Genomic DNA, 13839 nt, shown 5'->3' with positions numbered 1-13839 from the left:
TGTCGAAATGCAAGATTTGCTTTTTATTACTAATTGTTCGATGTGCGTGCGGTCATTGCTTGCGTTCGATCAGTGATCGTTGTCCGCACGCGTTATGGAATTTGCAGCCTTGCATTTCCGCAAGTCGTTGCTATGCCGAAATGCAAAGGTTGCTTTGCAGTAATAATCTTGCATTTCCGCCAGCTCGTTGCTAGGCTGAAATGCGAGACTTAATTGTGGTAGCACTCGCGGGCTACAACACCATTCCCCCGTTAGAAAAGAAAAACGGAGGAACGGAGTTTTTCGTGAAGTAATGATTTTAGAAACGAGTACTTTTGCTTCTTTTCAATATTGATCTAGGAAGACTAAAACTATTTTCCATTTCTAATTCCTCGTTTCTTTGGTATGATTTATTTTTTGATTTGCTCCGTTTTTTCTTTCGTATGATGTATGCTATTACTATTGCTATTGCTATTATTATTACTAGTAGTACAGAAAATCCGCTTGTTGCCATTGGGTAAATAAAATGTTTTGATTGAAAATTTATGTTTTCGTTTTTATCAAGTTTATTTTTTTCCTCATTTAATTTTGCTTTGAGATTTTTCAATTCTGAATGATTTTCTGTAATGTCTTTTAGTTTTAATTGTTCATCTATATTTGAATTTACTTTAAGATTTGCTTTATCCTCTATTATGGATATATTATATTCTGGTAAGAATGACTCTATTACCGTCTCATGTGTCGTCTTTGGTGATTGTAACGTTGCGTCAGGTGTGATTATTTTACATTCGTTTTGTATTGTAATTTTACCCGTATTCTCAATCGTCCTTTTTATTTTCCCGTGGTCTTTACACTGTATATAAATTTCTTCTTTTTTCGCAGTCGTATATAACCAAGAGTGTGGATTATTTAAGGGTATCCACAGGGTATTATTTAGTATTGTTTTTTCTATTTTACAATTCGTATTATATTCGGTGTTTCCTAAATATATTTCTATTTCGCACGTTTTATCTAAGTTCGCGCGACGTATTGCGAAGTTTCCATTACATAAATATTCGCTATCGAGTTTTTTACATTTTTGTAAATTATTTTCAGTTATTATAAAATAAGAATGTCCTTCTATGTTCACGGCGAATAAGGGATTTTTTATTTCTAAATTCACGAATACATTTTTGTGGTGTGTTACAGGTAATGTAATAGCGTTTATTAATTTATATTTTGATGGTGCGACTAACGGAAATTGTAAAACCGTAAATATGCTTTTTGAGTCGCAATAGGCGCTTATAGTAGCCGTTTTTTCTATCGTTGGCCACTCGTTATTTCCGATTTTAAAGGGAAAACGAAGTTCTTCGGAAAGTTGTAGACTTGTGTCTCTAAGGTTTTCTATGATAGCGCTAACTGGTGTTAATCTAGGATTTAATGTTCCTACTCTTATGAAGACTAAGTATTCTAAAATGTCTTGTGCGTCACGTATTAAGTCATTTAGTATTGCGTTGATGACGATAAAATGTTCGTGTATATTGATTGTCTTTTCATTTGTAAGTAGTTGTGTTTTTAACTTTTTTGTTGCGTTCGCTAGTGTATATTCGTTAGTCTGTATAGTCTCTTCAGTGTTTTCAATGTGAGCTATTGTCGTCTGTAATATTTTTATTTGATTTTTTACAGCGTGTTGCGTTGCTTGTTGTTTGTTTTCTAGTATATTTAATTGCTCGTTTATTAATTTTTCGTCGTCGGCATCCATAGTACCGAATAATGTTTTCGCGATTGTTCCTATTCCGTTAATAAGTCCTCTTTTTTGGATTTTTGATTTTTGAAATGTGGACGTTATTTTCGTTACTAATTGGTCAGCTTGTCTGTACCCGTTTTCTAGTATTGATTTAAGATTTGCAAAAATGTCTCTGTCAATGTTTACGGAAAGGTGACATATTGCTCCGAATTTTTGTATATATTTTTGCGTCTGTTCTAATCTTATTGGTAACGCAGTAATGTTTATTTGTATGACTAATTTCCAGGATGATTGTATTAATTGCAAGTCTCCTATGTGTTCGAAGTATGTTCCTGGATTGTCGTTGAATTTATTTATCTCGCAGAGTGCATCTGTTTTGATGTCGCCTTGTATTAAGGTGATGTTTAATATTATTCTGAAATTACAATATTTTTGCGTTAGTTAGATTATTTTTTATTTTATCTTATGTAGATTTTTATATTCGTTCGTTTATTCGTTCGTTCGTTCGTTCGTTCAAGGTGTATTTTATCGTGGTCTCGTTTTTTATCTTCTGCTGTGTCGAGGCTTTCTCATATTATATTCTTATTAATTTGCTTGAGAAGATTTTTTATGTGCTCGCTGTCTCGTCAGTCGTCTTGCACGTTCCGTATAGTGAAGTTGTACTTGTACTATTTAGTTCGCTTAATTATGTGCGGGATTACTATTCCTGATGTTAAGTCAGTGTTTGTTGCGGGGGTGCCGATCGTTCCGGATCCCGTGAACCCAGGTCCTCGCGTGGGCCTTGCTGCCGTAATAGACCGATTGGGTCGGCAGGGTTTACTTGTTCCTGGTCGCGGTCGTGGTCGTGGTGCGCCTTTTTCTGTGATGCACCTCCGCTTTGTTCAGGAGGGTCGTGGCCGCGGTCAGTTAGACGTTCCTGACGATCCGAATCGGGGGAATGTCCGTATTTTCGGTCGCGGTCATGGTCACGCTCGGGGTGAAATTGTCCATGGACCAAATCGGGAGGGTTTCCTCCGCATAGGCGGTCGTGGCCATGATGGAATCTTGGACGGATGGACTCGGGAGGATATCGTCCGCGTAGGCGGTCGCGGTCGTGCTCAAATCCTGGCTGTCCTCCGTCTAGGTGATCGTGGTCGTGGTGTCAGTGTTAGTGATCCACGACCCGGCACTTCCGCCGATTGATTTTTTAGTCTTTTCTTTATTATTAACTTTTAGTGTTAGTTTTCTATTATTTTATTATTATTTTTAACTTTTTATTAGTGCGGTAAATAGTTATTAGTGTAGTGTAGTTTATTTTTTATTATTGGATTACTATTTGTGACATTGGACTGTCGTCTATCTTCATTGGTGAGTTGTATTTATATTTATATTTATTTTTAATCTTATTTTTAGTTTTCTATGTATAGTTTAAGACGATTTACGTGTGTTAATAATTTTTTCCGCGCAATTTTTATAGTATAATTAACGTCGGAATTTTTTTCTAAAATTACGTATGGTCCGGTCCATAACGCGTCTAGTTTTTTCGATCGTCCGCGGCGAAGCGTTTCGTCATATAGTAATACTTTATCACCTATTTTAAATTTAACTTCCTTGGCTTTTTTGTCTTGATACTCCTTTGTTTTGATTTTTCCTTCTTTTATATGCTCCTTGGCTATCTGGTTCGTTGCTCGTAATCTTTCTTTTAACTCTTGCGCATAGTCGTCATATGTATACGATGGTTTTGGAGGTATTCTCAGCGTTGTCGGTAGAGTAGCTGTGTGTCCGTAGATTAATTCGAATGGCGTGTAGCCTGTTGCTGTGTGTGGCGTCGTATTAAATGTAAAAATTGCATAGGGTATCCATTCGTCCCAGTCTGTCTGTTCACTATTGATGTAATGACGCAAATATTCTGTTAATGTTCTATGCGTTCTTTCAAGAGCTCCGTTGCTCTCCGGATGATACGCGGTTGTTTGTATTTTCTCGATTTTCAATAATCGGCACACGTTTTTGAACATTTCGCTTACGAAGTTTGTTCCTTGATCGGTTAAAATTTTTTCTGGAATTCCGTGTTCTAGCACGATTTTCGTAATAAATTCTTTTGCGACAGTCGCGGCTTCTTGGTTTGCAATAGGTATCGCTTTACTAAATTTCGTTAAACAATCTTGAAAAGTTAACATATATTTATTTCCATTGTTCGTAATAGTTAATGGCCCTACTATATCTAAGGCGCATTTCTCGAATGGTTTGTCAGGTGTTTCTGTTATCACTAAAGGTGCTTTTAATTTTTTTCTTAATTTATTTTTTTGACAATATTCGCATTTTTCGATGTATTTTTCCACGTCTTTTGTTATTCCTGGCCACGTGTGATACATTCTAATTCTATTTAAAGTACGTTCGGTTCCTTGATGTCCTCCAATAGGTGCATCGTGGTATTCATAAAGTATTTTTTGTTTTTCTTCTTCGCTATATATCTTCATGGGAGTATCCTCTTCTTTTTCTTTTAAATTGCAGATATGTGCAGCTACGTTTCTACTTAGCGCGTCAGCGTTTGTATTATTTTTCCCTGCTTTGTGGATTATTTCATAATCATATTCTTCTAATTTTAATCTCCAACGGATCAGTCGTGATCCCGGATCGCTTACATTAAATAACCATATTAGTGGTTTATGGTCTGTAATTATTTTAAATTTAGTTCCATATAAGTATGGTCTGAAATGTTTCACAGTCCAAACTATCGCTAGTAGTTCTTTCTCTGTTGTATTATAGTTCTGTTCCGCTCGCGATAATACGCGGCTAGCATACGCGATCGGACGATCCTGACCTACCGTACCTTGAGACAGCACGGCTCCAATGGCGTAATGTGATGCGTCCGTCGTGATAATAAATTCTTGCTCGAAATTCGGATAGCTTAGTACTGGTGCGGTTGTTAATTTATTTTTCAAAGTTTCGAACGCTGCTTGTTGTTCGGTGGTCCACACGAATTTTACGTCCTTTTTTGTTAACTTTGTTAATGGTTTAGCAATTTTAGAAAAATCTTCTATGAATTTGCGATAATATCCGGCAAGTCCGATAAATGATTGAATATCTTTTACTCGCTTCGGTACTGGAAATGTACTCACGGCTTTTAATTTGCTCGGATCTGGTAAAATTCCGTTTTCTGTTATTATGTGTCCTAAATAGACTACTTCCTTTCGCAGAAATTCGCATTTGCTTGGTTGCAATTTTAAATTATTTTTTCGTAATCTTCTAAGTACTTCTATTAATCGCTTATTATGTTCTTCTAGACTTGGTCCGTAAATTACAATATCGTCTAGGTATACTAGACATTTTAATCCCTGCATTCCCGTCAGAATATTATTCATTAGACGTTGAAAAGTTGCGGGCGCGTTCTTTAATCCGAACGGCATGCGATTGAATTCGTAGTGACCGTAAGGTGTGGAAAATGCTGTCTTTTTCTTATCGTATTCGGCCATCGGTATTTGGTGATATCCTGAGGCGAGATCTAATGTAGTAAAATATTTCGCATTTCCCAATTGGTCTAATATATCTGTAATATTTGGAAGAGGGAACGAATCTCCTATTGTAAGATCATTTAATTTTCGAAAATCTACGACGATTCGTAATTTCGGTTTTCCTGTTTGGTCGGCCTTTTTAGGTACGACTAAAAGTGGTGCGTTCCATTGACTATGGCTAGGCTGTATTATTTCCTGCTCTAACATGTCGCGTATTTGTTTATTCACTTCTTTTTTATGCTTTTCTGGGAGTCGGTACGGTCGTACGTTTACAGTTGCGGAGTCAGCTCGCGTCGTTATCTCGTGCGATACGATACTCGTACACGTCAGTGGTTCTCCCTCTAGATGGAATACGTCGCTGAATTCTTCGCATATGTTTAATAATGTTCTTTTTTCCTCTTCATTTAGATGAGTGATTCCTAGTAGATTCTTGATTTTTTCTTCACGCGGTAGTTCGATTTTTTCGTTGCTCGTCGCGTGGTTTATGTTTAGCGCTTCATTAAAGTCTTCTGTTAAATTTTCAAGTTTGACATACGGTACTTGTATTTCTACTTCATTCTCCGTAGTGTTTATGACGCTCACGGGGCACATGTATTCGCGGGGCTCGACAAGGCAGCTCCCGATGAAAACCCCTGGCGCGGTTTCTTCTGCTTTTATTATTCCAATGCGATTTTGGTCGGTTACTGCTTGGATAATAGTTTCGCTGCGAGGTGTCAGCGTTAATTTTTTGTAAGGGTGGAGTTTTAATGTTACTCCATCAACTTGAAGATAATTCTTTTGATCGCTTTTAATTTTATGCTTTTGTAGGAAATCCATACCGAGTATTCCTGCATAGTCGATAGGGAAGTCGTCCTTCACGATGTACATGGTGTGTTTTATTTCTTTATCTCCTATCAATACGGTTGCCTTTATTTTTCCTATGGTTTTGATTTGATGACCCGTCACTCCGGTGAGAGCCATTGGCTTCTCGGTTATGGGCGTTTCGCCTTTTAAATTTCCTACTTTAATTAGCGTTAGTGTAGCGCCGGTATCAAGTAATAGATTTATACGCCCCTTTTTTATTTCTTTTATTGGCAACGTTATTAGTCTAAGACCGCTATTCGCATGATGTCCGGTGACTTGCGTTATTTGATGCTCTATCGCTGGTCGCGTTCTTCGCGTCTTCGCTCCTTCTTCTTCTTCGCTGCTATCAGACGATGCGTCTTCGCTATCGCTGTTTCGCTTGCTCCTTTGATTTCTCACCTTTACGGCGGAGTTTACTCGCTTTGTTTTGTTCTCTATTTCACGTTTTGCGCGTGGTCGCGTATTTTTGTCGGGTCGCCCGTTAAGTGTCCAGCACTCTTCGCGATTATGTCCCGCCTTTTTGCAATACGTGCAAAATTTTTCGACGGTATTAATTCCTGCTGGCTTGTCAGCTCGCGGCAAGGAAAATTTGTTCGCGTAGCGGCTCGTCCGACAGTTTTGACCGATGTGGCCCGTTTTTCCGCATTTTCCGCATTGGGGTGCGGGGTTTCGTAAATTTCGCGACGAGTAATGATTCGAGTCGATTTTCTTATCGCGTTGATACGCGCGGTGTCGGTCGTTTAGACCTTTTATTTTTTCTTCGGTACTTGCTCCGGCTATGGCTTCTTGAAGCGTTCGGAAGTGCTGAGAGCGTACTAATGTATTTATTTCTTCGCGTAGCCCGATTTGATAGTTCAATAGCGCCTGATCCTTAATATTCTCCAGGATGCCTCGTCGTAGCTCGGGGGTATGGTTTTTCCCTTCCTCCATGGAGTCGAATAGCTCCATGGTCAAAGTATCTACTCGACGACCGAATTCTTGTGCGGTTTCCGTCGGCCTTTGTTTCAGTGCGTTGAATTCGAGCTGTAGATGCGCGGTACTTCTTCGACTCAAATATTCCGTTTCTAGCTCGTCCTTCAGTTGTTTGTAACTGGTAATTTCTCTATCTTTAAATGCTTTCATCGCCTTTCCTTTGAACTTGGTATGTAATACGGCTTCTAATAAGGTCGATGTATCCGCGGGATGAACGTGTTGTATGGCGTATTCACTCGCCTGTATGAATTCTTGCACGCGATCTCGCGAGGTGCCGTCCATCTCGGGGATCATATTGCGTGCTTCTTTTAATGTTAGGAAGTGGAAGGATCCTCCGGATTCGCGAGATATGTGCGATGATGAATTATTCGTCGGTTGTTCGGAAGTTCGTGAATTTCTGTTGTCCTGTTGGACGGGTCGAACATTTCCTCGTTCGCGAACAGCAAATTCCAATTGGTCTATCCTATCTTGTATACCGGCGATTGCTGCTATTAATCGATCTAGGACTTCGTCCTGTCTATTTGTTACTCGCGATCTGCCCGTGGTTCCTCCGAGAAGTTCCATCTCCGTTACGTTTAAGCTTGCATGGCCCAGGGGGCTACCTTCGGTGTTATCGTTTTCGTCTTCGTCTAATTGGAAGGTCACTTTTCTTCTGCCACGTCTATTTTCAGGAGTACCGAGATCTTGCGGGCTGGTTAAATTTTGGGCGTTATCTGCGCCTGTTGTTGGTGAACGTTCAGGGGTATTGTCCCTGGGTGGAGTACGCGTCGTCATGTCACGGCTGTTTTGAGTAGTCTCGTCCGTGTCAATTATATTTTTATCGCGTTTTGTCGCGTCTTGTTTTATTGTGTTAAAATCGTTTAGATCTAACTGGAATTCGCGATTTGTTATCACGTATGGGGGTAAGTTTATATCGTTGTCGATTAACTGATTCGAATTATCGGTTATGTTATCGTGCGCGTTACTAGTTAAGTTTAACGGCGGTTCGCTATTTGCTCGCTCGGCGGTGTCGATTATTAACCTACGGTTACGCGGGTCAGTATTCTGTGTGTCTCTTGTTTCAGACATGCACAGTTGTATCGCTTACATGAATTCGACTTACATTAGGAGAAACGCTCGCGTCATTGTTGCGCTGCTTGGCTCGCTCAGCTGTTCGGATGTGAAGTTCTGCGGAGTTGGCAGTCCGTGTCAGCTGTCGATGTCGTGTTGTCTCCTCTGTTGACACCGTCTCGATGCAAGGTCGTTGGTGGTTGGTCCTTGTAATGCCTCGGGTCCTGGCAGCCTTCCTTGGTACCGTGGTAGCTCCGGGCGTCGACCTCTGCGTGGTGTTGTCACTCACTTTTTTACTCACTTTTTGCTGAGCTTTTTATTAGCTCTTGTTATAACGTATGCTCGTTATATTTTTACGTCTCTTCTCTTGGCTGAGAGATCGTAATCGGAGATTTCTTTATTTCTCCGGCCCGTTACCACTGCGCGGTTTTACACGGGTCTTGTCTCGTTTCCTCTAGCGGTTAAGATCGTCGGGTTCTCTTGGATTTCCCTTCGATTCTTCGGTGATATTTCACCAGATTATCCCACCGCTGCCACCAATTTTGTTGTACCTCTCGGTGCAACAAGATATTAATTTGGGATTCGATCCGCTCAAAGGGTTGGAACCCACGAGGAAAACGAGGAAAGTGGTCAAGGTCGTAGAACAAACACACACTGCACCACACTTTTATTAAAATAACCCCTTTTATTTATTATAACACTTACAATTTCGAGTGGTTATTACCACTGATTACATTTAACCCTTTATTGAATTGATACAATTACCCGATTAAAAGATTACACTTTGATTGTTACAATTCGAGTAGTTGATTATAATAGTTGGATTTAATTAAAAGAATAATACTCGGGTTAAAGTCCTCGCTCGTGACTTAGACCGGTCGGCGACACTCGTTATCGCGGATGTAATATGACTCGGTTCTCGCGACGCGCGTAACGTATCGTTACGTTTAGATGTATGACAAGACTCTCTCGCCGGTCCTTAGACCGCCGAATATATAGGCGTCGCGGAGTCATCGAACTAGCGGCATTCGTGCCGTGTGCAATGCGGACTTCGTCCTCTTGCATTTCGGCAGTTCGTTGTCCTGTCGAAATGCAAGATTTGCTTTTTATTACTAATTGTTCGATGTGCGTGCGGTCATTGCTTGCGTTCGATCAGTGATCGTTGTCCGCACGCGTTATGGAATTTGCAGCCTTGCATTTCCGCAAGTCGTTGCTATGCCGAAATGCAAAGGTTGCTTTGCAGTAATAATCTTGCATTTCCGCCAGCTCGTTGCTAGGCTGAAATGCGAGACTTAATTGTGGTAGCACTCGCGGGCTACAACACCAAACACAATGAGAAAATCAAGATTACGCCAAATATAAAATTATTTGGTTTTAGTACACACTGCTTTTTTTAACGACATTGACAAATGACTTTCAGGATATATATACAGACAGATTCAGGCCGTCCCTTTCAATAAATCTGAAAATAAAATTCAGTATATCAAGTCTCTCTATTTTTTACCTTTACAATAATATCCTGATAAATAATATAATAAATTATGTCATAGTTTGTTCTCTCTATTCCTTATATAATTATAAAAGAACTGATTCTTTGTATTATATTTTATTTTCAGATTGATAGAATATCCTAAAAGTTACGTGTCAATGTCGTTGAAATGCAATGTGTGCTAAAACTAAGTAATTAATAATTTGTTCTCTCTATTCTGTATAATTATGATGAAAGAATTTGTGCTGCAATTTATTTTCAGATTTACTGATATATTTATTATTTATCAGGAGATATTGTTTTAAAGGTATATACAGACTAGGGTGGTCCTTATTTATGTTAGTAGCGAGCACCGTCCCAGCCGGCTACCGCTGTTATTCACGTGGTTAGAGCATGTAGGCGGCTGAGTCTGGACTACCGTCGACTTACATTAATATTAATTATAAATATATAAATAATATTAATTATAAATATATAAATATTATTTATAATTAATATATAAATAATATTAATTATAAATATATAAATAATATTTATAATTAATATATATTTATTCAATATTTTTAATCTATTATCCAAATAATTGGGCATGCACAAAGTATTATAATATTTACAATATTTATTTCATTTAGGTCGCCTCTTATAATATGTATTATCATAATATCTAAAAATTTGGTCGATTGTGGCGTTTCTGTCATTCATATTATAATATTTATCTCTTTGAAATCATAATTTAAAGTTTTTGACAGAATGGTTGGGAACGAGACGCTCTCTTGTTCACACAGGTTCGTGCTCATATTGGGTAAAGTCACTAGATTTATCTAGTGACTTTAATATTGGGTAACGTACTACGCCCTCTCGTCACTGTGCTGTACACTGGGTAGACCCAGCAACTTCTTTTCGCCGAGTATAGAATCGAGAACTTTATGTTCAATTTTTGCTTCGATTTTATTGAGATATCAGTGAGGCTTACGAAAAATAATTTAGGAATAATTCCACAATGGCTTCTAGATATAATTTACGCAAAGACACATTTGTGTATTTAATTGGAAATTATTTCCCACAAATTGTTGGAAATGAATTGCCATCGATACATCAAGTATTAAAAGTTTTGTTTTTTAATATGCGGGAAGTGAATTTAAATTTACGAGAAAGTGCAAAATTAACAATAAAAAAGATTCTAATTTTCTAGAACAAGGCACGTATCCCAACAAAACAAGAATATCATTGTATTAATAAATTAAAATCTCTTTATAAAGAATGGAGAAATTTGTAAAAAAATTCCAAAAAAACTGACAATGAGCAGTTTTATAAACAAAAGGAAACGTTGTTTGTTTCTACTTTTGACGATATTTTTGACATAGCGCTGGACATGATTAATGTGGAAGAAGACAAGGAATTTCTAATTAATCAACGGAAGAAAGATCGTCCAGGTTTTATGTATGGTATCGATATCAAATTAAGTAAGCAAGAAAAAAGAATTGCTGAACGACAGGAACAGGTTATGACAAGGAAAGAAAAACACGATTATGAAATTAAGAAAACAAGTAAGTTTTTGTAAGGTTACTATAATAAGTAAAATAACTTCAGTTATCAAATATTAATTAGCATTTAATAATTTATTATAAAAGTATTTTTTTTTAAGTGGAACTTATCCAATTTCCATCATCAGGAAGTTCATTAAACTCGGAACTAACTTGCACAGACAGTGAAATTTCTCAGGATTCATCAAACTTCCAACAAAAAGAAACATTCGAACATTCTAGTCTTGGACCATCACAACCGAAAATAATAAAGATATCACGCGCGCGTCATAATGTAATCACCGAGAAACTCGTTGTAGTATTGGATAAGTGTCGAATTAGTGATAGAGATTCAGTGCATATTTTAATATCTACTGCTGAGGCATTAGGACATAATGTAGATGATTTAATAATTAATAGATCGTCGATTCTAAGATGTCGACAAAGTTTGCGTCAAAAAAGAACCGAAAATCTTCGGAAACGTTTTAAAGAATCTGAATTAAAAGCAGCTGTTATCCATTGGGATGGAAAACTTTTACCTGCGGTTACAACTAAAGATATGATTGAAAGACTTCCCATTATTATTACTAGTGGGAATACTGAGCAAATTCTTAAAATACCAAAATTACAAGTCGCAACACGAAAGGACTTAGCTACTACTATTTATGAAACATTAAAAGATTGGAATCTCACTGAAATTGTAAAAGCTGTGTGCTGCGATACAACGTCGGTAAATTTAGGCCATAACAATGGTGCCAGCGTATTATTAGAGGAGATGTTGCAAAGAAAATTGTTACACTTACCTTGTAGACATCATATTTATGAAATTATTCTTAGGAGTGTTTTCGAAGTAAAAATGCCATTGTCTACAGGGCCAAATGTACTAATTTTTAAACGTTTCCAACAAGCGTGGTTTCAATTAAATTTGGCAGAATTTCAGCCAGCAACGAAATTTGTGCATATTAATGATTTGTTGAAAAACGATATTGACGAAGTTCTTAAGTTTGCGAAACATAATCTACAGAACGAACATCAACCGCGAGACGATTACAAAGAGTTCTTAGAATTAATAATTCTATTTCTTGGAGATATTCCACCTCGCGGAGTAGCTTTTCGCGTTCCAGGAGCAGTTCATCATGCTAGATGGATGGCAAAGGCTTTATATTGTTTAAAAATATTTCTCTTCCAAAAACAATTTAAATTAAACGCAAAAGAGATAAAAGGAATATCCGATATATGCGTTTTTATCATTAAAATTTATGCACAAGCTTGGTTTAGAACATCTTTTGCTGCTGAAGCACCTAATCATGATTTTCAGTTTTTCAAAAAACTTGTACATTATAAAACTATAGATCCGGACATATCTCGAGTTACACTACATAAATTTAAAAATCATTTGTGGTACCTTAGCCCAGAAGCCATTGCATTAGCATTTTTTGATAATAATGTATCGTGTGATACAAAAAGAAAGATGATTGACGCTCTAAATGAAGTTGAAGATAGCGACGAATTAGATATAGAACGTATCCGACGAATAGAATGTAAAACAAATGACTTTCCTGAATTAGTAGGTAAAGGATTAGAATTCTTCGTATCTTCAGAAACAAAAACTTTCTTTCGTAGGTTCAATTTAAGTACTGCTTTCTTATATACGGATCCTTTAGACTGGCCAGAGAACGAAGAATTTAAAAATGAATTAGAAACGGTTAAGAAATTAAAAGTTGTCAACGATACTGCAGAGAGAGCTGTAAAATTAATAGAAGACTATAATCCATGCCTAACGAAAAATGAAGAACAAAAACAATTTATATTGCAAGTAGTTAGTGATTATAGACGTTGCTTTCCTAACGCTAAAAAAGAAACTCTAACCCAACCATTATAACACAAATTATGTAATAATTATGTATTACACATATTATATGTATATCTAATTTAATATTTATAATATAATAAACAATTTATATATATATAAATATGTATACTGAATTATTTACAGACAGAAATTTATTTATATTTAATATTAGATTTATATTGTATTTAAAATACTCATTTATCTTAAAAATCAGTACATTTAAAAAATCAATCGTCCTTCGGCACCTTTTGCCATAATCCAATTGAGCTAAAATTTTCCAGAGATTGTTTTTTTATAAAAAGGAACCATTCTGAACTATGAGACTAAAAAAATTCCGTGTTCGAAAAATAAGGACCACCCTAATACAGACAGATTGGAATATGTTAAAGTAACTTCTCTTGCAGCATCCTTTCGTACGGCGGATTATAAAATCTCACATTTTGAATCTTCCTGATTTAACACAATATTTGACGTGATTGGAGGCTTGGTATCTTTTTGTTATTGGTTTCTCTTCAATTTCTTCAATATTGTTTCAGATAAGTTTTACAGTCTCTATTAATGTTCTCTCTATCTTTATAATTATAAAAGAATTGATTCTTTGTGTTTTATATTTTCAGATTTATGGAAAGGAAATACCTCAAAAGAAATGACAAGAATGACAAGAATTGAAATCCTAAAAGTTACGTATCATTTTTTAAATGCTATGTGTACTAAAACCAAGTAATTTTATCTCACTGTATTTACTTTGTGAGTTGTTTTTTATTTATCTGGTAGTTTTTTTCCTATTTTCTATTAATAATTTGTTCTCTCTATTCTACATAATTATGAAAGAATTCTTTTTTTGTGTCGTAATTTTCAGATACTGATTAATATTCTGAAAGTAATATATTGTTTTAAAAGGCAATGTACTAATA

The 13839-nt window shown here is 36.6% G+C and overlaps 1 protein-coding gene across 1 annotated transcript; it reads left to right on the top strand.

Moving 5' to 3' along the window:
- The first annotated feature begins 2302 nt into the window (after window positions 1-2302).
- Window positions 2303-3001, top strand: LOC108779595 (uncharacterized). Its single transcript, XM_018547042.1, has 2 exons — window positions 2303-2669; window positions 2742-3001. Exons 1-2 carry the CDS (start codon window positions 2315-2317, stop codon window positions 2885-2887), a joined length of 501 nt encoding a protein of 166 aa, XP_018402544.1. The 5' UTR covers window positions 2303-2314; the 3' UTR covers window positions 2888-3001.
- Window positions 3002-13839: the final 10838 nt, after the last annotated feature.

The sequence above is a fragment of the Cyphomyrmex costatus genome, unplaced genomic scaffold (genome assembly GCF_001594065.2).
Source record: "Cyphomyrmex costatus isolate MS0001 unplaced genomic scaffold, Ccosl1.0 scaffold1204, whole genome shotgun sequence".
In the NCBI taxonomy this organism is placed as follows: Eukaryota; Metazoa; Arthropoda; class Insecta; order Hymenoptera; family Formicidae; genus Cyphomyrmex; species Cyphomyrmex costatus.
This window is presented reverse-complemented; position numbering and strand designations above follow the sequence as displayed.